Source organism: Xiphophorus hellerii, chromosome 21 (genome assembly GCF_003331165.1).
Source record: "Xiphophorus hellerii strain 12219 chromosome 21, Xiphophorus_hellerii-4.1, whole genome shotgun sequence".
In the NCBI taxonomy this organism is placed as follows: Eukaryota; Metazoa; Chordata; class Actinopteri; order Cyprinodontiformes; family Poeciliidae; genus Xiphophorus; species Xiphophorus hellerii.
The window spans coordinates 12,567,737-12,593,957 of NC_045692.1; the positions used below are offsets into that span (position 1 = coordinate 12,567,737).

At 39.0% G+C, this 26,221-nt stretch overlaps 1 protein-coding gene across 1 annotated transcript in view; it reads left to right on the forward strand.

Moving 5' to 3' along the window:
• The window catches only part of stau2 (staufen double-stranded RNA binding protein 2), a 92,604-nt gene that overhangs the window by 54,613 nt on the left and 11,770 nt on the right, over positions 1–26,221 (forward strand). The window contains exons 12-13 of the mRNA XM_032551282.1: positions 190–551; positions 11,140–11,253. Of these exons, the coding sequence (XP_032407173.1) occupies positions 190–551; positions 11,140–11,253 (476 nt within the window). The remainder of the gene's footprint in view (positions 1–189; positions 552–11,139; positions 11,254–26,221) is intronic.

Sequence of the window (26,221 nt, forward strand, 5' to 3'; positions counted from 1 at the left end):
CTAAGGAATTTTGAAGGAAAAATCGAATTTTTCAAGAAAAAAGTCTGAAGTATTTTATCTGTGTGAACAGTAGATGTTTTCACAGTATTGTTCCTTTCTTTTACCAATTACTTGTTGGTAGACATCTTTTGACCTCTTTTGTCAATCCATGTTATTTACAATTGTTCTTATTCAATTTCATTCCTCCAGCCCAGAAGGGTCTGCTCCATCTCAGCCCCGACGTCTACCAGGAGATGGAAGCCAGCAGGAAGCAGAGTGGCAGCGTACCAGTCACCGGCAGCAGCAGCACCACCGGAGGGTCCATCAATTACGTTGCATCCAAAGACGCGGGGTCCTGCTCTGGCCCTGTGCCCCCAGGACATTCTCCATATTACAGCGGCTCGTCCTCCTCACCCAGCCCCACTGCTACCATGGCCAGAGAGCTGCTGCTTAACGGCCAGTCACCTCCAGCAGATGGGTCGCTGCCCGTAAAGGGGAAGAACCTGGCCTGCAGTGTTTCTGTGCAGCCGGCGCAGCAGCTGGATTACCTGGCTCACATCCAGGGCTTCCAGGTAGGATTCAGAGATGTGGCACCAAGGCGTCTTTAAATTTCTCCTCTGAATTTCTGTCCCTGAAGTTTACGTGTCGCTGCTGCGGTGCTCAGGGAGGATAAGTATACAAAAGACACAAGCACTTCACGATACTAGTTAAACTGTGGTAAACTCCAGTCCTTGTTTGAGCTAAGGAGCCATTTTATCCAAGTGCAGACCACAAAGGAGACCGCTAAAACAAAACAAAATGTCTAACTTTGCATGAGAAATGAAAACTGCACATCATAAATATGAGAGTCAGAGTTTACAAAGTTAAACAAGAATAGAAGCACCCCATGCTTTTGTTGGCTCAGCTGTTTTTAAAGTAAAATAATATGTCATTTAGAAATGCACCAATGGACTTTTCATCCGTAATGCAGATTTGTGTTTCTTTGAAGTCAGAACTACCAATTCAGATCTTGACTGATTATAATTTTGTTTTTTTAAGACATGTAATCTTGAAAGAGAAGTAAAACGCTGCAGATTTATTGATAGTGGTGCTAGAAAATGAAAGTATGACAGTATTATCACCTTTAAGCATCAAAAGGTCTTCTAGATCTATATCTGCTTTGTTTTTAAGTTAGCAAGCGCATCAGAGCTGTTAGTTGATGTGTTTATAGATCGGCAATTCTACTTGGGAAAGTGAAAGTGAGATGAAAAAAATCTGATTATAATCTGTCAATCCCTGACCAAAACCATTCAAGGTGACACTGGCTGATTCCTCTCTGGCGAATTGATTGGTGTATCTCAAATAATTGCAACATTGCGTTCTTTGCCATATCTAACAGTGAGTTCTGGATTGTGTTTACCTTAAAAAAAACTCAACGAAAAAAAAATTATTTAACCAGATAAATGTAATTCTGTGATTTAGCAGATGTGCAGTAAATAATAAGTTTTTTAACCCCAACTGTCCTAAGTCAGAAAAATGTTAGCCTGATTTGAATTCAACTTTAAACATAATTATTAGATTATATTTTATATTTCTATAAAGTATAATATAACATTTTATGTTATTATTTGCAGTATTTTATGGTTGTTTATTGGTGAAGTGTCAGTGTGTTTAGACTGAAAGCACAATCAGTTCTCATTAGCAGACCTAGATAGAATGCACCAGCTTCACAGGTGGGTTTGTCAGTACCAAACCAGACTCACAGACCTGGGAGAGAGAGGGAATCGGCCGAGATTCTTTTAGTGAGGTAGTGTGTGGGTCTGTGTGTGTGTCTGTATTTTCCACTCGGGGGTGGAGGGGAGAATCCGTTGTCTGTTTCAATCTGTACATACTTGCGCGCTGATACCAGCGCCTGCTCATTTAAGCCGCAGATGCTTTTTATCAGTTTGAGCTAAAACATTTTATCTTAACCTGCTGAGGGTACCTTTGAAAGGCCTTTGTTATTGCTCTTAGCCTTCCTGTGTGGATGTAACCTGAGAGAGCTCTGCCGCCTGGCCAATCACACACACACACACACACCCGCACATTCACACAGCAGGTCCTGTTTAGTGGAAACGGATGAGCCGGGCAAAGCTTGCCTGTAAAGTTGGCATTCTTGTAGTTTCCTAAACATATTTACTGTAACATATTACATAGTTGTATGCTTTTGCTTGTAAATGCTTGCAGACATTTCTGGGAGTAAAAACACAAACAAGCATCGGTTTACGCGCTGATCCCCTTGTGTTTCTTAAGCAAAGAATTCAGGCTGTAATTGAGACATGCTGACAATGTGTGTTCCTTTGAGAGGATGTTTCATATCTTCTGGGTTTGTAATGAAAACCTCTGCTTGCTTACAGAGCTGTGTTGAGCAAACCTTCTAAGCTTTATATGTCGCTGGTCATCACTGATTTTTAATATTTAGCCAAAATCCCATAACTTGATTCTTTGTGTTAAAGTGCCTTTCTATTTACACGGTCTAATTGATTTTTTTTTTTTTATTCGATAATGCTGTCATTATTGGATTAGAAATCTTGTAATTATGTTATCCAAGTGTGCAGATTACAGTGACTATGGTACAAGGAATTAAGGAAAGTTGGCCAGCACCGAGGGCGTTCTCAGGAGACAAAAGCTCAAGTCTACCTGCTAAGCCTTTTTTGATCTAATTGGAAAACAGCCACAGGGGGGAATTCGGTCCGGCTAAGCAGCAGCATTTTTCTGGTGGTAGCTTGGAGCGTAGATGTTGGCACCTATTCCAGAGTTTTTGTTTGTCCTAATAATTTGGTCGCTGTGTTGTTGGCACAGTGGATATGTGAGAGCGTGAAAGTAGGACAGAGACAAAAAAGGAAAAAAAAGCTGAACGTCAAAGACACTTAGGACAAAAAATTTTCTTGTTTCCTGTAGTTCCTCATCTTTTTTTTAGGTTTTGCTTTATGGCCATTTTGTTGCTGTAGATTTACCTGTCATAAATCATAAATTATCTGTATTCCATTTGTTTTCCCATTGACACTACATTCTTGAAATGTTGATTAAATATTTTTCCTCGTCACAGTGACATCTATTTTTGTGAAAAGAACTATGCTGCCACCCATTTTCTTCCCAATCAACATGGTGTACTCAAACTTGGATGGTGTTTACAGCCCTTCAAGTTTCCTACTTTTTTACTCTAAATATAACATGATCATCCCAAACAAACACTGTAATTTATCTTTTTTATGTTGCTTGTGAAGTAATGGCTTCTTCCTTGCTGAGTGGCCCATTTGTCCTGACAGAACTGGTGTAACTAAACCGGATTTTCAAATTTGGGTCGGTGATGGCCTCTCCACAATATTGACTATGTTCCTTAAGCCACTAATGATTTAAGTTAAGTTTTCCTCTAAAGATAAATATTGACATTGTTGAGTTTTAGTTTCTTCCCCAACAATCATGGCTCTTTATGTTGCTTTTAGAGTAAAACCCTCTTCCTCTCTGAGCGGCCTCTCAAGCTATGCTACTTCAGCACTCAATTCTCTGGAGATGGATACACACTTCAGTCAACAGCTTCACATTTCTGGGGTTAATAATGCACATTTCACTGCAAAAACACATTCTTTTGTGTCTTGGTTAGATATACCCATTGAGTTTTTGATGGTATCGTCATGTTTGTGGAAATTATGTTAGGAGTGAGCCACACTTGTCAAGAAGTTAAGGTCCACAATTCCCTTCCTGCTTTCTTACCTGGTTTCTTTGGATTTTACCCTTAATTGCCACAGAAGGAAGCAGTGTGTTTGAGGTGTTGCGTTAAAATACCCACCCAGATGTTGTGAGTCAGAGGCTTGCATAGCCATGATGTCATCACCTGTGCTTTCCCAAATAATTTAAAGTGTACTAAACTTAACGTAAGAATATAAAATAAAAATTATAGCTCATTATTCTGGCATCTAGCAAGAAAAATTATTTTAGTCATTCTAACTGTATTGAAAAAGAAAAAAAAGTTGAACATGATTTAAGGTCAGAAAATAAGAAAGAAAAGTTCCTCTTTTTATAGAGTAAAAATTTGGTTTCAACAGATGATGTGAATTACATCTAGTTGCATGCTTCTTCAGTACGTTGTAAAATAAACTGGCTCTGTTACATTTATAACTAAATGAGTGAACAGCATGCGCCCTTTTCCATAAGCCATATTCCCTGGTAACTGGCAGCAATAGCAGATGTGACACCTTTGTGGCCCCACTCAGAGGTTACGCCACTCCTGATGCTGTTCCTGCGCTGCCGTGGAAAATATGACAGAACCGCTTTGTTTATTGTTTCATTTTGACCAGCCTGCCGGGTTTTATTATCAACATTGGGCATTAGATCTTTGCTCTAAAAACTGAGGTAATATTAAAAATTCAGTGGCACAGAATCTTTGAAGACTGAGGGTGGAAAAGAAACCCCTAAATGTTCTCTAGAGTTAGAGGGAATAGATCAACCTGCTATATTCAACATTTCACATCATGTTTAAAGAGATAAATCCTCTTCTCTGTTTTATAATCTCTCTCTATCCAAAACAACAAATCCAAGATGCTAATCAGCCGAGATTCTTTTAGTGAGGTAGTGGTGAGCTTAATGTTGGAGACGGATTTAGAGACAAAGCAGGAACGTACTCTTCGCTGTACTGAAATCAGAACTTGATGTTGGAAATCCCATGTTAATGAAAACACTATCCTTGCCGGGTGGCGGGTGTTGATATCCATTCACTCCAGTTCCCAGGATTTCTCACACTTTCACACTGTTTGTTCTTCCCTCTCCACGCTTCCTCCTTTGGCCGTGTAGAAAAACCACATCAAGCGGCGCCGACTACACCTAGTACACTGCCTGGCAGTTTCTGAGCTTACACAAAACACACCCTCTTTTTTTTCTTTTTTTTTTCCACCTTCTTTTCTCGCTCCCTGATCTCCACTGCTCACTCCCTCGTCTCTTATCGAGATCAAATGCGTGATCTGCTGCAAGCGTTCAAAGACCAACAGTTTGTTTCCAATCTCCTTGTCATCATTTCATTCCTCCACTCTCTGTTTACTCTGGGATTTGCTTTAGAAATACATTTTGGGGTGGCTAATCCCACCACGCTTTATTTCTGCGGCCCTGGTGATGGCTTCCAGCTGCAGTCTGCGGCATATTTGTGTGAAGAGCAATCTTTGAAAACAAGTTTTGTCTGTGGTATAAATCAGACTGCTAATGCTCTGCTGGCTCGGCGCACAGTCTCTGCTCACATGGTGGCCCTCCATGTGCATGTTGACGCGCATGCCTGCGTCTGCGTGCGTTTAGCAAAACTCGGCAGTGATGTTTTTGCGCCGCAATCAAGCCCATTTGCGAACCTTTAAATCAAATACCCTCAAGTGCCAGCGCTGCATTTTTGCTAATTTGAATATGCAGCATAATCACTTTTCCTCGCCCTTGTTCTTGTGTATTTTGATAGTATTGATCATATTTCATTGAATTCCCAACATTTGGCAGCAATGGCAGTTGTGTGCCACCGCAGGCTCGGCACGTAGAGATGGAGGGTGTGTTCACCCTGGCACTTTGTTTGGAATCTGAAACAATACTTTTTATTATCCTCATGCAAGTTTCTCAGAAAAACTCTAGGCCTGCATTTTTTCTCTAGTTTTAAGTCATTCTGTACTCAATGAGCTCTTGTCACAAGACAAGTTACTGAGCGTTCCCATGACTATTTTGTGAGAGGGGGAAACATAAAAACACAAATTTGTGCTGTTGTCTTTGACTAAATCTTCATGAATGTTTGATTTTTGCCAGCAGGATCTACCCAAAACACTATTGCTACACTATGTCAGTAAGATTGTACAGAAAATGTACTATTCGTCTTGAAATCATACAACAAATACTAGCTTAAAAATCATTAAATGTTTCTGTGCTAAGATTGCAACTACCAAATATGATACTTTATTTACAGGGGGATATTTTTACGGGACAGTGCATACCCATCAACGTTCATGTGAAAACTGTTTCCCAAAAATAATTTGTTAAACCTGTGCAGCTCGCACTTGCAATTAAAACTGAAAGAAATCTCTTTTGAAATGCGAACATTCACAACAAGATGTCCTGAGAATGTAGCCGAGTTTATTTTGAACTGACAATCTCATTTTTATAAAGACTTTAAATGGTGAGGGCATTTCAGGAGGAGCACCTTTGTTTGGCCTCCACATCCTGCTATTCCTGGAAGTCCAGAGAATATCCACAGTCCACTCAAAACCTCTTGACTCCAATGAAGTAGCTTATTTTGGAGCCTAATTGATCTTGACCAGATTCTCTCAGTACAGGCTTGACAACTATGAAGTCAATGTTATTTCCTACTAGTTGCACATTGTTGTGAAATCCTCGTATTTAAGCGAGCAAATAATGCAACAGCCTTCCAGTTCAGTGTTTGTTTTAGAAGATACTCTTACAGCATTGTGAAACTTCATCCTCGGAATCTGTGTGGGCTTCTCTCGCTGCTCCCCAACATTTCATTTCTGATTTTAAATTTTGGGTTTTGACCTACATAATTGTTTATGTAACATAGATTTTGCCAAGCTTCATAAACAGTGACTGTGGGTTTTTTTTGGCTTGTGCATGTTTACATTTGCTTGAATGAAGAGGGCCATTGGAAGATGAGCCATCCAGCTTTAGAAGCCAGATGTCAGAGGTCGCTCCACATTAGTGCCGCCGATCAATTGCAGGCCTTGCATAACTCTCCTGCTTCTTTGTCTCCAAAGGAAGTGGATTAGAGGCTGTGTTTTGTGATGGGACCAGGGATGATTAGTCGGGCCTGTTTAGAATGCATCCGCTCACAGATGCTCTCAAAACAGGCCGGCTGGCATTTGAGAATGGGCTGCTTGTTTTTAAGACGCTCGTTATTTCAGTTTCCGCCAAATCAATACAAATGAAATGATCCTGTAGACGCTGACGGGTCAGTCAACTTTGTTTCCTGCCTTCAGTTAAGAGTTGGTGGTAAATCCTCAAAGCGGTCAGACATATGAACTGTTTTGTCAAAAATAATTTTAAAAAAGCCACCAGGATAGTAGAACCCACAGGTGATTGTTGGTGACCTGCCAGTTTTCACTCATTTCTTGACCTCATCATGTTTATCATTCTGTTTTTATCAGAAATCAAGAGGAATGAGAAAGAAGTGGGAGAAATCGTAGCTTGTTAGGAAAAAAAAAAATCAATTAAATTTACAATGCAAGATTTATCTACATGTAAACTCTAGCATTCAATGCTCTTTGAGGTCGAATTCAGAAGATGTAGAAAATAATTACAAGGCAAAAACTACAAGTAAATTAGTCAATATTTACTAATTGACTAATTCACTCTAAAATGTGATGTATGGCTGGGAATGAAAGATAAACAACATTTTATCTGTTCTACAAGCATAAAGTTAGCCTGCTTTATTTGTATTTCCAAACCTGTTTAGATTGACCAGTGTGCTAGAGATGAGTTTACATCTTTATTGAGGGGAAAGAGAGTATATAAAGAGAAAAATATAAATTCTACAATTTTTCTTAAATTGACCAGAACTACTTGCATTAAAACATCTCCCCTACATTATTCTCCTGCCATCATTTTTAGCACTGATGAACAAAATAGGATTAATTGAAGAATTATCTTACAATACTGATTGTTTTGAAACTTTACCGGAACATTGTGATAAAACTTCTTCTTAAAATACATACATGCAGAGTAAAACAAAGAGGAATCTCCTAGAAAGGAGACAAATGAAAATTTAAACTATAAGAATTAATATAACATTATTTTACGTTTTATTGCTTAAGGAACAAGAAATATCATTTTGTTTTATATTGCTCTATAAAAGGGTTTGTTTTTTTTCTTTGTCCAAATTTTAATGAACAGGATTTAATTTAAAATTAAAAGTCTTTTAGAGAAGGCCAACTTATTTCAGCTGAACTTTTGACAGTTTGCAAGAGATGATTGGAGCAAAGTTCCAACTGTTCATCATGATTACATCATATATCACAGTCTCCAATCCAAAGAAGAACTTGAGGCTGTCACATATAAACAAACACTCCATGCTTTTTCACCTAACTCATTCATGCACAGCATTTCCAAACTGTCCATCATAAGTCTTTTGTTACCAAATTGTTGTATTGTCATCTCTTTCTTGTCATCTTTTTTTTTTCTTTTTTATTTCTCCCTCCTACCTTTGCCCCTTTCTTGTTTATGTTAAAGTCTGGAGAATTTATTGGAGATTACCCGTCTGGGAAGGCATTTTTATATTTTATTTTTTCCATAGCTCACTTTACTACATTCATCAGTCATACTCATAACAGATAGCGTTCCACAGTTTATCACTGGGAGCCCGGCTCACCAGCAGGTGTGCACACGCGCATACGCACACACGCATACGCACGCATGCCAGCATGTGCTCTATGTATGCGCTTTATGTAGCATCGCACGGTTGTTCGTGTTTTCGTGGAAACATGTTCATATCTCTCCGTGCTTGAGTGTGAATTACGATCAGGCAGCCAGACTTCCATGTGTCTGGCTGCCTGATCGTAACTCATCCGGAGAGAAAAGACGTGCGCACACACACACCCACCCCTCTCTGGAAGCTTTCAGTCACAGATCGTATACAGCCGCCCTGTGTGCGTATTTGTGCATGCACACAAACTCAGCATGTATAGCCATCAAATAATGGCCTTGATAAGATAAAACTTTGATGTGGTGAGGAGATTTAGGGCACTCAAAGAAAAATAAGCACACGTCTGCATGCAGAGGCTTGTTTTATGACTTTCTGTGATTAAAAGACTTAAAACCGTTTCTGCCAACATAAATATGCAGATTGGGAGCCAGGACGTTCATTATGCTTGAATTCAAAAGCTGATATCTGGTTTTCCACAAGCTTGTTGTTTCATTGGATCCTTTAAAATATGTGAAATATGATTTTGCGTCATCATTTTGTGCAAAATCATATTTTCCCAGTGAGGTTGAAGTTTCCTGTGCACTGTAGAAAGTCCAGAGTACAGTGCCTTGCGAAAGCAATACCTCTTTTTCACATTTCATCACATTGTAACCACAAACCTTCATTGTGTTTTATTGGGATTTTTAAGTAACAGACCAACACGAATGACCACATAATAAGTAGAAATAACAATGTATATATTGGTGAGGCTATGAGATTTTTTCTTTTTTAACTTTGAGAGTATGGTCACAATTTTACCTGAATAAACATGTTAAAAATTACAAAAAACAGTGATTTTAATTAGAAACAAACTTAGTTATCAGGAACCGACATAACCAGCTCATTTCATGTAGATCTTTATTTGAAATAGACAGCTGTTTGCAGAATCTTTTTAAAGTCCTCCTACTGGTAATAATGTGATGCTGATGTGAAAGTATAACCTTCTCAAAATTCCCCCTTTTAAATTGTTTTATTTTTTGTGTTGGAGTCCTCATAAAATTTATTATTTATCCTCTTAATATTATGACTTTATTCTTGTAATCTTATACAGAACAATCCTGGAAGAAAATCCGCTGGAAGACCACGGACTGAAATCTAAAAAGGTTTACTTTCAGCAGGACAGCATGATGTTAAAATACATGTAAAACAATACAGGAATGGCATAGATCAGTGCATACGCATGTGTTAAAATGACCCAGTCAAAGTTCAGGTCTAAATTTAATTAAGAGGTTTTGTTTGATAATTACATATGCTCTGCGTCCGATCTTCGCTGTTTGGCAAAGAAGAATGTGTGAAACATTTAGAGTCACTGGATGTCAAATCTGGTAGAGAAGAACCCCAGAGTTGTTGATCATGTTGCACACCATCCTTTTTAGATTTATATTCTTCTGAAAACCTTTTATTTCCACTAATTCATTGACTACTTTGTGTTTCTGTGTCACTTGACTTAAAGTAAGTCCGAGTCTGTACATTAACACAAATATAACACAAACTTTAACAGAAAACCCCTCCGTCCTTCAGCGCCTCCGTCTCTTGGTATTAGTTCTTCTTTCAGTTCTCATAGTTATGTGTTCTATTTATTAAGATGCCTGCAGCTGTCCTGGGCAGAAGTAGGCCAGGCAAACACATATAAACTCAAGCAAGTCCACAGGCGAACCCTGGGACAGAGCCAGTGAGAAGTAGGGCAGGCTAAGCAGCCAGTGTTAACTAAAAGCTCTTCCATCTCAGGAGCAGCCTGTCCCAGAGGAGCAGCATGTCATAACAGTCCTGATTGCACAGCATTTAGGAATGCTTGCGGAGTTAACCTCTCAATTCAGAGGGGTCACTCACGATGCGATCTCTACCTCGGATGCCCCCTCTCAATCACACACAGATGCACTTTCACTTGTTCTTCTCCGTTGCCATTCCTGTGTGTTGTTGGGTAATTGAGAATAAAAGTGTTGAGAATTTCGGTGCCTTTGCGACGACAAATTTCAGTTCTTATTTTTATTCCAAATATATTTTTTATATATACATATATATATATATGAAGTTGTGAAGTGAAAGAAAGCTGACAGTTAAAATCAGAAAAGTGTTTGTGCTGCAGTTGTATTTGATGTAATAGCATTGGAGTAATACATAGGCCTGACATGGTAGCAAATTCTGTTGGACCATGAATTGTCCCAATGATTATTGCAATAAACAATTATATTGTTATTTTGAGACCATTTTCAAGTAATGTACTGCTAATGGCACAATAATGCAAGTTCACCCTCTCAAAGACCAATAAAATTTAATTGTAACACTACAATTGAAAGATCTTTTAAAAATCCAAAATAAATCCCAACCAAAAATAATAAATAAAATGGAAATAAAAAAACACAATGGAAACCATGAATAAGATGGATTATGATGTCTCAAATGTGGAAACAAAATTACCCTTCAAACAATATTGATAATCAAAATGAAAATTATTGAGCTCTTTAGAATTTGTCATGCAGTTAATTGGCTTAGTAATAAATCACAGGCTTTGTAATAGAAATATGTACAATTTGGTTAAGATTTTACAATATTTGTAAACCATTTTTAAAAGTGTTTCCATTTTTCCATTCGCGTTCTATATTGTGTTGGTCTATGATATGAAACGCAATCTCAAAACACCTTCTTTTTTTAAGGGAATGTCTTGTTTTTACTTCTCTACTCGCTACTGAAATTGTTTGTTACTTTTTCAGGTGCAGTACAGCGATGCGCAGAGTGGGAAGGATTTTGTGACCTATCTGACCCTGTCCCCAGTGCAAATGACTTTCCACGGCACCGGGAGCACCCTACAAGCCAGCCATGACCAGGTATGTGTGCAAGACAAACATACGAGCTGCATGTTTAATACAACCACACAAATTATTGGGAGTGGATAGAAAAAAAGAAAAGAAATGCTTTGCTCCATTCAGTTCGTATGGACAGAGAAAGAGATTCTACCTAGTAACTACAGTTTGTTTTTTTTAATAACAGTTTTTGTAAATAACTAAAGATATATAATTTCAGGCTCTTATTGTTTTTCTTTTTCGTGGCTGTAAAATAGTTTGGGGATGAAAAGAGAGAAAAAGGACAAATACAGCAGCTATTGGACTGTTTTCTTTATTGTATTCCAGAAATGTGACATTCATTTTTTTTTTATCACTTTTAGTATCTTTAATGTAAAAAAAGAAATGTCACAGCAAAACGAATTTAAGGATTTTAATATACAATATTAATTTGGAATTGCTACACATTTAGCTAAAGACGCTTTGTAATTCATTTTAAAAAGCCGTTGTAGTTTACAAATATAAGCCATTAGTCAATGTAAAATAGTACAAAAAGATAACTTTTTGTTTGGTTTATTAAATAGTTATAATAAAACCATAATAATGTTTACTTTTTGGTTTCTGGGACTTTAACCGTTACTCTCACAGCATCATGGTCACCTGTGAAGTTTTTCTATCCCACCTAAGTAATCCTCACGCAGAAATCTGTTATTTCTTCCCAAGTTTAGGGCAAATTCCTCCTTTTTTTTCTCTCTCTCCTTCCTCCCTCTCCAGTTTTCTCACTCATTCTCGCTTGCGTACTCCGCTGTATTCAGAAGGAGGCTCTTTGTCTTGCGTTGCCCAAGCAGAAAACCAGTTGCTTACATTCTATCATCTAAACATAGGACGCCCCTTTGTTCAGCGGCCATCAAAGCTTTAATAAAGGGCCGGCCCGGCCCCGAATGGGACAGCTGACAGGGGGCTGGTGTCGCCAACGCTAATGGAGAGCCGAGCCAATATAGGGCAGGCAGGTCTGCGTCCTTGGGACCTGTTGTTGCCAGGAGCACTGGGGCATGACCGACTGTTAGAGAAGGCCTTTCTTTTCCTTCGCTCAGTACAGTGGCGAGTTCGACCACAAAGGGAGCATCTAACAATAAGGGGTCAACGTCAGCAGCCCTTGAAATCCTGCCATACGAACAGACCTCAAGGCGTCACTCATTTTGTCGGGTCGCTTCAGATACTGGAAATACAGTATGTTGCAAAAATAATGATTGAGCTTTGAGCTTTTCTACGTTTTCTCACACATTACAAATTTGTTTTAATGGGTACAGATGAACACAAAGTGGTGCAGAAAGAAAACGGACTGGGGGTATTTGACATTTTGAATAATAAAATAAACATTTGAAAAGTGTTGAGAATTTCTGTCCATGCTACACTCTGGGATCTCAGTTACAGACACTGTAGTCGTCGGTAGAGCTTTCCTGGTTCAGTTCCCAGACTTGGGTCAGTTGCAGCCTGAATTCCCCCTTCTTTCAAGTTACTGAGTGATAAAGTCTACTAGTGCCAAGGAAATCTAAGAAAAAAACATGTACTATGGTCTGTGTGGGGTGATTCCCAGTATTGCGTGTGGTGATGGCATCATCATGCTGTGTGTACTGCTTCTGTGGGGAAAGGGAAGCTGGTTGGAGTTGATGTGAAAATGGATGAAACCAGATACAGAGCACTCTGGGAAGAAGTAGCTGTTAAGTGCTGCAAAACACTTGAGACTTAAACAGACTTGCATTTAGAGCTCCAATTAAATGTTTTAGATCAATTCCTATTGAATATTTATCTATGGGTTAAAATAGTCCAAAGTCCAGAGGTAAATGTACATTATTATTTATTTACTGACCATCTCTGTTAAGTCTGACTGAACTTGAGTTATTTTGCAAAGAATAATAAAGAAATACATTTAAATATTTCAATTAGATTTCTCAGGCTTGTAGACATGGCCAAGAATTGTTTTTCTAAAAAAAAATTATATTGTGAAGAAGTGTTGTGTATTGTAATATAATAATATTTTGGAGGACTTTAAAAATCATATATATATACTTTATTTCAAACAAAACTTACATTTAGATGTATAGATGTATAGATTACTGCACAGAGTGACAAATTGCAAGCCTTTCATTTCCTATTTATATATTTATGGCTTACACATCATGAAATGTTTTGTTTATGCGACACTTAAAATCCACAACTTATCAGATTTCCATGTGTTTTCTGGGACACGTGCGAACCTTGTCGCCCACTCGCTCAGCCACGCTCGCTTTGCAAATGGATCTCTGCAGGTAGATGCTGTAGATTTGATGAGATAGACTAGAGGATCGCTTCACTAACAACTGATCAAACATCTGATTATACCTTTCCTGGAGCCTGCAGGAGCTGCACACACGCTAACCTGTGACAGCTCAGTCGGAGTCAACCCGGACGTGTCCGGGGGGGTTCCTGCAGCTTATCTGCGCTTCCGTGGAGATTTACGTCACGTTGATGGGAGTGACTGATAGAGATCTCTTGCCAAAGGAAATCCTCTGTTCATCTCCCTATGTAAAATATGCATGTATGAATGTGTTTGCAAAAACGTAAGAAAAAACACATTAGTCATTTGTCGGTTTCAGAAAGTAGAACCTGAATTATTATTTCTTCATGGATCCTATTAATTATATTCAGTTTCTCTGAGTGTTCATGTTTTTTGCTTTTAATTAGACAATATGCAACGATTATCTTTTTATTAAAGACACATTAGATGTGCTATCCTTTCAGAGCAAGGCAGCCTGAATTTTAATATTTTAACATGTTATTGCTAAATAGTTCTCTACTCTTTTTAAAGGGTAATTTACTTGCTCGGATATCTTTTTTTTTTTTTACTAATTTCTCCTTCAGGAATTTTACCCAACAAAGGAAACAAGTGGTAGACAAAAAAGTAGAAATCAATCAACAGACGAATCATGGTTGAGATATATATATATTTTTAAATATATACAGTATATCTCCTGAGAAGACCTGAGAAATGCTCCAGCCTTCAGTGGATCATGTAGTGTGTGTGAAGTTTTCAACTAATAGCTCTTGTGTGTCATCTGTATAATCTCCGTCCTTTTTTCAAAGATGTAATAGAATTGAGGGGGATGAAGTCTGTTTCTGTGCGGCCCGATTGATTCATAGGTCAAACTTAAGTTCCCTAGAAATAATGAAGCAGGCAATTAGGAGGAGTTCCACTGAAACTGACCTAAAACACAAGATGTGATGCAATATAGGATGATATACTGTAGGATGTATTGTAAGAAATATGTACTCACACCCATTTTTCCTTGTGTGTTGCTTCATTTTATATATATGGTCTCAAAATAACAGTGTAATTGTTTATATATATTTTATATATATTTGTCACACAAGAAAAATCCTGGATTTGTTCAGCTGTGTTAATTGCGACAATTTAAGGCAGATTTTTTTTTCTGTCTGTGAAGCTCTCCACCCACGCATGAGGTCCTCCAAAACTACAATTTAATTGGTTTTAGGGTTGAAATAAGGAAGAACAGAGAGACGAAGTTAGTTTGAAAGAAAAAAAACGGACAGGGCTGAAGGAAGGAAGGTAAGTCAGACCTAAGGTTTGGAAGACACTTAAAGTAAATCTTCAAATAACTAGCAGACTGAATCATAGATTTACCAATCTTTGATACAGTCAAAGATTAAATCAACAGAGACTTAAGGTTAAGTCTCTCTTGTAGACTTAACCTTAATGACAAACGTCGTCTGCATTTTATCCAAATGAAACCTCCACAGACAGAATCCCTTGCCGGCAGTAGACAGCGCAGCCCTCAGATGCCATAATGCTTGGCCTTGTGCGGACATTCTTGGAGGGTCTGTGAGAGATATATATACAGCTGAATAACATCCGTGCCATTTACTCTGTGCCATCTGCCGAACACATGTGAGCCTGCGGGCTTCTGAAAGTAGCCTGAAGCTCAAAAGTTCCCTCAAACTTCCCTCCATCTGATAGGAACAGAAATAAAGAGACGTTTAATAGACTTAATAGATAATCTGCATGACTGAGAAGATAAACAACCTTCCTGTTCCTGTTCTCAGTTCCTATATTAAGATGCAGGTTTATTCTTAGAAGGCCTCTTGTTAGAAGTGCAGTTTAACTTAAACCTGCAAGTTGCCCCACATCATTTTGGCTCTTCTCCTTTTTATTACACCCACTCTGATTAGGTAAAACCCCAATCACATTTGTTTATTATAAACTGCAGACAATGACATTTGGCATCACTGCAAGCCTTTTTGACAGACTGATTTCTGTGTTTGCTCTTTTGAGCTGAAATAACTCTCTGGCAGTCTCCACATGGCGGCAGGGGGACGCAAGGGGGGCCGAGCCCCACTCTGCTTTGTGCGAGGTGTTGCTGGCCCAACATGTGCGACTCGCAATCGAAGATGACAGGGTGACTGTTTTCTGCCACCAGATCCTGTGTGTATCTGTGTGTATTTGGGGGTGTTTATGGCTGCTTTGCGTGCAGATTCGTCCTCAGCTGAGTCACCCCCCGGGTCTTAGAAGCCCCCATCGCCCAGGTCATCAGCTGTGGCCGCTTGGATCTCCTGAGGCAGGAGGACTTTTTGACTGATTTGATATGATATTTTAGCCATCCTGCGTCAGGATTAAAACGTGTCGCTGACATGTTTTTAGGTTGGCTGTTTTTTTGTTTTGTTTTGTTTTTTGCAGTAAATTTCCAGATCTTCATAACTATTAAAAAGATTTCATTTACAGAAGTAGTTTTATTATAGTGAAAATGCTCTTACAGAGCCAAACCTGCTTTACCAAAACACAGTTTTGGTCACATACCTGCACCTTTGACTCTTTCTTTACACCACTGTAAACACACAGATAATCCCTCAAGTCCGCTGCCAATACAAAACCTCCCTAAAGTAGGAGAAACGTTGCCTTGGTAGAGAGCTTAAGGAAGTTGTTGGTAAAAACTGTGTTTGATTACAAGATGCTGACATTCCATAATGGTCTTTTTGGCTGTAATCATGCAGAAGGTGGGTATGATGTTTGCAGTAAGGGGAAATTAGGCGGCCACATTGTTGCTTTTATTGCAATTCCCACCCCTGATTTTTACAACCACATGCAAAAATACTCTTTGCCCTAATGTACCTACTTACTTCCTTGAACCGTAATTTATTTTATTGGGGTTTTATGTGATAGAACTACATGAAACTCCTCGCTAACCATAATTGTCATTTTGGGAGACAAATAAATCGGGGTTTTTTTTTTGTTGTTGTTGTTTTTTATTATTATTGTTGTTGTTTATAAGTCTTGACTAATAAAAATCAGAAAACTGTGAACTGTATTTATATTCTGCCTCATTTACGCCATTATACCTAATTAAAATCCAGTACATCTGTTTGCCATTCTCGCCATACACATAACTGCTCTGTGAAGACTTGAGAGGGTTGCTAGAGAACATTAAATGACAGACAGGATTATGGAGACAAAGGAACACAGCTGACACTTAAATGATCAATTGTGGAGACTTTTATAGCAGGATGCAGTTCTAAAACAATATCCTAAACTAGGAACAACTAATTTGAGTTCGGTTCAATCCATCACCAGGAAATTCAGAGAGTATGGCACAACTGCAAACCTCTGGAGGGAGTCCAGAAATCTACAGCACAAGTTTCAGAGTCTGTGCCAAAAACATAAACAGGGAAGCTGCTCAGGTTTGACAGGAAGAATGATGGAGCTAAATACAGGGTGAAACTGTTCCGCTCCCAATGTGAAAAGTGTCCCAATGTGTACTGACACACCTTAAGCGACTTGTGATATTGCAGGGACAATAGAGTTTAGATTGGGCCTAAAGATATCCAATCCGACCCTGAACTAGCCTGATCCGACCCGACTAATGAACTTTTATTATAGGCCCGAAGTAAACCCAACATATAGACCACCATTTAAGTAAGCAGTGTTACACTTTTAGCTTTTGCTTAATGTCTTCCAACTCAGTCTTGTTGCTTGTTTTAACCGCAGGGCTCTTTTAAACGTTTCATTTTTGATACGTTGAAAATCATAAAAACAGAGAAGCGCATCTTTTACTCCTGTCTTTTCGGTGACGCAGGTCAATTCGGACAAATTTGTTGAGGAGCATGAGCTTATTATTTACCCATTTGTAAGTGAAACCACACCATAGCTTGAACTTCTTTTAGAAAGCCAGCAGTGATACCAAGACTTCGCAAAGTTTAGCAGAGACCAATAGAAAAGGCAACTGCTGGCCAGGTCTTCAGAGGTACCCCATGGAGCCGAGCAGAGCAGTGGGAGAGGGAGCTGCGGAGGGCCAGAGGTTGAACAAGCCTTACGTTTGAAGTCTTCCTCCCCGACGGCCCTGCAGACGTTACCCCAGGCCAGGCTCTTCTCGGGGGGTCCCACTTGAGTGTTACCCAACCAGTCCAGCAGCTGTCGGACGGCTTCTCCTCCCTGCTTATCTGTCTTGCCTGTCTCGTCTTTATGTACCAGTGTTGTGTAACCAAGCTCAGCACCTGGAGGTGTCCTAAATCATTAAAATGCCGAAAACATCCACATTGAACGGTTTAAATGTGAAAGTTTTTTTTTGTTTGTTTTTTTTTCAGTAGGCGACCATTCTTGTTAGAATTAATCCTTTAAATTTTGTTGTTGTAGTTTTAAACCCATACATAAAGTCTGGATATTAACGAGGTTATGCAACTGTCAGTGTGCATTATTTATGGAGATACTGACAGCTGCGTGACTGTAGTGGAAAAATCAGGAGAAAGAGGTGTTTTCATCTCTGGATTCTGTTGAACATCCTTCCTGTTCAAAAGCACGATTAAAAACAAGCCAAAAAAGTTTGGAGATAAAACTAAACATTTGCCAGACATCAAACCGCAGCTGAGCGAAGTGATCCAAGAATTTGGCTCGCGGGAGCATTCATCTGTTGCTTCTATGCGCCGAGCCAGTCTGCAAACTCCTTTAGGCCCAGATTCAAAACATTACTGAGAATAGTCACTGCGGAGCGCCACTTAAAGCTGCAGCTGGAAGACCCGACTTTCCATAAATGCTTAACAAGGCCTGGACTTTATCGTCCCATCACCACCCTGTTCCCGCCTCGGAGTGAGGACAAAGTGAAGCGTCCACCGAGTGATCCATCACTCCCGCCTGTCTTCCCGCGTGCCCTCCTCAGGAAACACCTTTCAGACCGAGAGATTAGAGGGTGACTGGAGAGGAGAGGAGTAGTGAAAGAATGATGGAGGAGGAAGAAGAATGGGTAAACGACTGGAGAGGGATGACGGGAAAGGGAGAGACTGGACAGAAACTGATTAAGTGGGCACCGTGAAGATTGATGAGCAGAAGAAATGAGAAAATAGAGGATAGTCATGATGGGTTTTTCTTTTTTCTTCTTCTTCTTCTTCCTTTTTTTTGCACGCTACAGGAAGAGATGACCTATGGGGAGAGAATAAACATGAACTTGGCCATTAAAGGATGTGATGATAGCTTTAAGTGGTCCCTTGGAACGTCAGTTTGTCTATAAAGTGTGGACACGCTGTGGAACAAAACATGCAGCGTATCGAATTTCTTTTCTTTCTTTTTTTTTTACTTCTGTACAATATGATAAATGACACAATAAAGTTGCTTATATTTAATATGTAGTGATGAATATTTAGTTTGAATTTTTCAAATATTAACTTTAATATACTGCTTAGTGTTTAGTATGTTGCGCCAGTTTGTCCATTTCCTTCAGTATGAAAATGCTTCTAAATAAAAAAATCTGAAAAGTGTGGCTTGCATTACGTTTCGGTCCCATTTTTTATCCTTGTACTTATCAGATGCAGAAGTCGCCTGATTAGGAAGAAGACTCAGCCTTTGTCTGAATTTAATCTCAGTATAAAACCAGCTGAGGTTTGTTGGTGAACACTGGAGAACAAACAGTATCATGAAAACCAAGAGACACTGCAGATGGATCAGAGATTTAAGAAAATAATAATTAGAGTGGACTAAAGATGGGACATGACATAAAACAGTATTACAAACTTCACAATAACTGCAAAGATTTACAGCTTATGTAGAAGAATCTGTCGACAGGCCAATTATTAGTTCTGCACAAAACAAATTTGGTAGATTTGATTTATTGCACAAAATTCCTGGAATATGTTGAAGTTTGTCACTGTATGTAAAAAGTTCAGAGTATGAATACTTTGGCAAAAGTTTGGAATTATTCCTTTTATTTAAAAAAAATAAGTTTGGGCTTGAGGCTTTCTGTTTGGACATATTTTTTTTATTTTGTTTTTAACATGGCATCTCTTGAATTATTTAAAATATGTGCAGAATTGTCAGACTCCTCTGTTCCTGACTGTATAGAGCAAATCCATCAGCTGCTTCAGATTAAATTCAATGTAATGTTGCATATCTAAAAATTGGATTCTAGAAATTTTATCACAAAAAAACATGTCTTGGCTCGTCATAGTTGGTAAAAAAAAAAAAAAAGCCACTTTGATTAACAATTGTAAAACTGTATTTTAACTATAATGTTATTGTAAATTTTAAATGTGCATTTAATGTGTGCCACTCTTTCCCATGTTGTTTATAAACCTGCCAGTCCTGTGTGATTCCTCATGGCAACCTAAGGTGCTAGATTCATTATCACATTCCTGTTAAGAGGAACAAGATGTTTGGCAGTGGCCTTGCTGTCCTCAGTGCCATTAGGCTGCACGTGTGATTTCCCACACACGCAAATTTGGTGTGGCTAAAGGTCTGTAAAGCAATCGCACCTTTCTTAACTCATCACCTCCGTGGGAGGCATCAGCCAGCCGGGCTGCTACCAACCTCTCTTTGTAGTGTCTCTGGCTCATTACCTTAATGTCATTTGATCCTGAGTGATAGTCCGCTTTGCTGAAAAGGTCCCCCAGATAAGGACTACATATTAAGGTTTTTTTTTTTTTTTTTTCAAACCTTCTGCTTTATCTTTCCCACCCGCCCAAGCGAAAATGTGTGAGATCTGTCACCTGTAGGGAGATCACCTTTTCTACTGCAAACTCGCCTCAGTTTTCACTCCTCAAAGGTTTATAATCCGACTTTTTTTCTTAATCGGCATTATGCGACTCTCGTTTCATTGTAACTGACCTCACGTCGCAAAAAAAAAAAAAAAAAAAGTCACAGGTATATCTTCAAAGCCTTTGCAATCACCGACCTTTGCAACCTTGAGTATTCCTTTGAGTTCTTTAAATCTAATCCATTTTAATACAACTCTGTCAGTCTTGTGCCAAACTGCTGGGCCAAATCATGACACCAATTTGTATAAATCTGTCAGATATCTTGTTCCACCCCTAAATTCCAATAAAATGCATGAATTGGATTTCAATAAAGCAACATCCAGTGCTGTCAGTCCTATTTGAAACTGTGCAAGTCGATCTTCTTTATTAAAAGAAAGAAAAACGCTTGATATGCGATACACGTCTTGTGGTTAAAAACCTAATAGTTATTCATCACAGCGGCACTCAAAAAACAGATTACTCTATGACAGTAATTGCTAGGTAACATGTTTAGGCTCAAAGGCATAAAAACAGCGGCTATATTATGTGCAAATGTGCTAAGTTGCTAAACAATGACCACTATTGTTGGTTGTTAATATGCTTCTTGGTTGATTTGCTGACTTCATAGAATGACATTACAAGGACGGGTTTTGTGCTCTCTCAAGTTCCTCCTGAACCCATATCAGCAGCTATTCGGCAGAAAACCAACGTGTTTAGGAGTAGTTAACTGGTCATTTATTGTCCCATGTCTGTACCCTCTGCCTGTGTCTGGATTTATGGAGATGAGCTTAGCGACTGGGGAATGTTTTCCTATCCGTCTCTGCCCCACAACCACCTCCGTCTCATCTGGACTTCAACTCATTCTCGGGCCTTCAACATCAGACATTCTGAAGGCCTGAAAACATCAGTCCCATCGGGGGTAGACACAATTTACGACTCAAGTGTCATGTGTTAACACCCCATTGTGTCTGCGTGCCTCGAACTGTATCTTCATTATCCCATAAAAGCTCTGCTGCAAAGCCACAAGTGTCAACTTGCACTCTCTGATTTGCATGCAAATTCATCCCAGCCGCTTAGCATTTAGGGGTAATAAGGGAAGATTAAGTAAACTAAATAAATGTGAGAGGAAGGAAGCACCGGAAGAAGTGAAAAGGTTAGTGCAGCTGAGTCACTGTGAGGCTTGACATGAAGCAAGTATCTTTTTCTGATTATGATCTGGTGATGCAACAAGTTTAATGCATGATATTTTTATGGAAATTTTAGGTTTAGGTCATATGTCCCACGAACAGCCAATAATCATGAACATAAGAGTAACAAACAGTACGCTGCTGACTTACTGATTATATCACTTTCCCTATTAACTATTCACAAACCAAATTACCAAAAATGTTATACATATTTTATTATTTATGTAATTGTCAAGCAGCAAATAAAAAAGGTCTATTCAGGACTCTTAAATTTCCATCTGTCGTGGTTATTATTTATTGTTTTTGTCAGATTTTTATCCTTAGAGCACTTCTTTTTTTATTAAACTGTTTTTGATTTCTTCAGGGGGGGGGTTGTGTGACATTGATTCAGAAGAAAATGCCTTCAGCTTCCTTCCATTGAACAATTTGTTTTAAATTCTGTGCGTAACTTTTCTGACTTTATTGGAAAGTAAAATTTTTCATTGCCTGAAGGGCCAAAGCTTTACTCATATTTCTACCCCTTGGTGTTTAATTGTTCTACCCCACGTCTACAAAAGCGAATATCGTCATAAAATAGCATCAAGTAGCATTGTGTTTTGGTACTTTTGCTTCCCTAGCTGCATTTTCTTTTGAATATTCTAGATAGGCTCTATAAAACATGTCCACAAATAATTTATTATCACTTTCAATAGAAAGTGATAATAAAGGTTTTTGCCTATTTGTGAGTATTGAATCAAGATAGCTAGGAGTTCACTGTAACGTTAAACACTTTAAACCGGAGATTTAAGGGTTTATAATGCCAATTCAAATTTAATACTTACGGAAATGTTAACAGTTATGAGTGAATTTGTGAACTTGGTCATAGACATTGGCCTGTTTTACCAAAGAAAAGAACCACATATATAGTTCAAAGGGAAGTAATTAATGTCCAGTGAATTTCCAACAATGAGGTAATGACTTTATCAGCATGGTTTTATTTGTAACAAATCCAACATAGTTACTGAATAAACATTTATTTTGGAGACCTTTCCCCGATAGATGACATCTCATTATGCCTTTGCTTTTCAATGAACTCCGGGGTCGTTAGTTATTTTCTCTTTATTTTCTGAGCTCTTTGATTCTTGCTGCCATTCCCACATTTGCTTTTTCCTCCTGTCTAATGAGTAAACATGGGACTACATGAGCCTCCACGAGGGCCGTGAAACACGACATGGCTCGAATATCGAACGACTCAGCCGGTGTGAATGAAGTCCATTTGATTTATAAGAGAACAGGGGACTAGTGGTGGTTGCAGTGTTTGTTGGAGGGTGGGATCTACAGGCATACAAGGCCACAAGGTCCTCCATTAGTACCTTGACCTCTGTTTAATGGAAATAACCACGACAGAGGTGCGGCGAGATGAGATGAAGGGTTAGTCTGCCTTTTTTTTGTACCTTTGAATGTCTGTTTTATGCATTTTCGCTGCAGAAATGAGAAACCCAAAGACGATCATTTATCAGCTGCATGCTGTGTCCAGGACTTAACGGATCCCACACTCAGTCCTGTCTCCGCTCCTGCTTTTACAATTCCTCCTCACTGTTTTACTGACCGTTATCTAATTACCTCTGTCTTAATCGCATGTTAAAGCGCAGCGCTGTCTCGGTGTTTACTATCTTGTTTGCTATGCTGTAAAAATGTGTGAGGTGGCTCGTAAAGACTTGTCTGCTCATTGTTAAGCGCTCGCTTTGGTTTGGTGGATAAAATCACAGTGTGATTTAGTAAATAATGAATTTCAGCTGACGCGCTCCGCATTCGCATGACAGCTCGAGTGCACACAGACGTGTCTAGCATGGAAGAAACTCCTGCCTCTCATAAACAATTTAACTAGCACATTCAAAGCTTCTAACCTTTTAATCAAATTATGTGCAATTTTCTGAGATTTAGTTCACTTCCCATGCCAGCCAGAAGGAGATCATGTCATGCTGCTGTTATTCTCTACGCAAGGCCCACCCAGTCACTGTCAATCTGTGATTCCTTATCATGTCAGCGACTCCGTCTGGCCTTGGATCACGCTGTTGTTTGCAGGCAGAATACCTAGCAGTGTTCTTTTTACCCCCTGCAGATCTATCCCTATCGTTTATGAACACTTTGAGACAACCTTGCCTACTTTAATATAACTAAGCAATGGCAGGCTTAAAACATTTCTTCATTACTATCCATCTTTAGGCCTAGCTGACCTGATCATGAGAAAATAACTCGACTCAAGACGTTCTAGCCACCAAAGCTTTCCTCTTGATATAAGCATGCTGGAATTTATTGTTTTTAGTAAACATGCTTTAAGCATAATTTGTATCTGCACTTCACGCTATCAGTTACCAAAGAAAAACACTGGAGTTTTCATAACACTTCAGGGGCCTTGACACGGTGGGTCTCAGTCTCTCCCATCAAATTCCTATATAAGATGAAATGTCCTTGCACGTATTATGAGCCTGGAGAGCATGCTGGGTAATAAAAACCACTCATAGGTTCTGGGGGGATTCATTGCAAATTACAACACAGCACGTTTTACAGGCGTGTCCCTTGTGCATGCTAAGTGATCAAAACACACAAAAAAAAAGGAGCTAAGGGAGCCACAAGGGAGAGAAACAAGAAGCACAGGATGTAAAACGCTGTCTGACTGTGTGTCCTCTCTTCTTACCAGATACCTTTGTCCACTAGACACCCAGTCTAGGGCACAGTGATGTGTCTAACTCAAAAAATGTATATAAAGGTCATGATGGAGGGCTGCAGGTTATTGCATGCAGCTGGTAGCTGTCACTGTAAGCATAGCCCGACTTTGATGGCACTAACCTATCAAATACGACCTTCTTGAGTGCCTCTTTATTTTTTTCTGACTCTTTTGAGTCTATATTTAAAGCTTAACAAAAAATTATTTTGTTAGCCTAAAGTTTAAACTTAAATTCTCCTGCAAATCCAAAAGGTTCTTAAAAAGTCAGCAGCTACAGTGCTATTCTTGACATGCAAACTCGGAGAAAATGCTAACTTGGTACAAATTTTGTCCAAAGTGTTAGTCAAATGTTGTATGGTTGAATCACATTAAGCATTGCTGTAAAAGCTACTGCATTTTCCCCAATCTGCTCCTCAGTAAATCCATTGTTACAAACTGTTTCTCTTGCCTGTCCACTGCCAGGGCTCTCCATTGATATTTGGTGCAGATAAAAAATACACAACAGACATAGAACCCTATAGTAGCACCAGGGTGCTTTCCATTTTCCCACATTTGTACTTTTGTTTCAGTCATTGTTCCATAGCCGACATCTGGGGATATGAAGTGCAGCTTTTTGCATAATTTTATACATGCAAGAGGGACGCTTTGTACCCACTTTCAGAACAGAAATTTTTTATTAACTTTCCAATATCTGCTCATAGTCTGTTTTATGGAACTGTGGTTATGTGAATCCAATAGGAAATATCTACCACAAAGAGGTCTTTTAGACCATTTTTGGTTTGGACAAATATAATAGTCATTTTTCCACAAGAGTGAAGTTAAAGTTAAATGGTACAAAATAACACATGGATACAAAATGGCAGCACAATTTGATAAAGGTGATATATTTATCCTTGACAAATGTGGTGTGAGAAGAGTGGATCCCAGCTGGATAATTCATCCTTTTTCTTTCATTTCACTTATTAAAAACAGCATATTAGCACAACCTTTGAACTGTTGTAAAAGTTGTATGTCTGGAGCGGTACGCTGTTAAGCAACTGAACTAAAAATGATTTAAACTTATTGTTAAAGCATTGGGTGCCACTGATATTTGACCACCAGGATGATACCATTTGAGAGCTGCTGCAGTATTTCATATCTGTACAAATTGGGCTTTCAGACGTTGACTTTCCTTAAAGCATATACTGCAGAAAAAAATCATATTTACCTTGGCTGTGAAATAATATTCCCATCTCTCTTATTTAGATCCCCACAAACTTCTACACGTCCAATGCCAGAGCACACTGACCCACAGTCAGACGGTGGAGCTTGCCTTTTTTAATTCAATATGAAAAAAATGGATTAGTAAATGAGTGATTATATGACACACGCTATTTTATCTCTGCCGCAACAAGAAAAGCAGAAAAGGGGCCCAGAAATTGGCAAGAAGAGAAGAGAAATGGAGCACCCCCTGGGGCCGATCAATATCTCTGGGTTGATAAGAGAACGAGTGTCTGAAGGCTGGCCTTTCTTCCTGAAGCTTTCTGTACCTCCCGCAGGGCAATCTGAGTCCAATTGTTCAGGATTATTGAAGCTTCTCCCTCTGGTATTGAAAAGTGGATCTCTTCAGGTGGGTATGGTGTGCTGTGACATTGCCTCAGAAGCACTGGGAGACTCTGGCTGGCAGAAGTCCCAACCTTGAAAACCTTTTCATAACTTCCTCGACCTCTCAATATTTCTTGATATTGAACTCTTTTGATGACTCACAAGCAGGGTAATCTTCTTGATGGCATATGATTTTCTGCTCATCATCCATACAAGATTTGCAGGTTAGTAATGAAATTGCTTCAGGTCATTTGAGTCATATTAGGATAGTTCACCCAGTCATTCGCATTGCGTATAATGCGTGGTTTCACGTGAAGATCCAAGAAGTCATTTTTGGGAAATATTTCAGCTTACTCAGTGAATGCATGCTGGTGATTCATTGACCTGTCTGTTTTTCTCCTCATTCTCCATATCTTCTTAGGCATTTTGTCCATTGATAATGCCTTTCTCATTTCCCTTATTATTACCCCAAGAGATGTTTGGATGC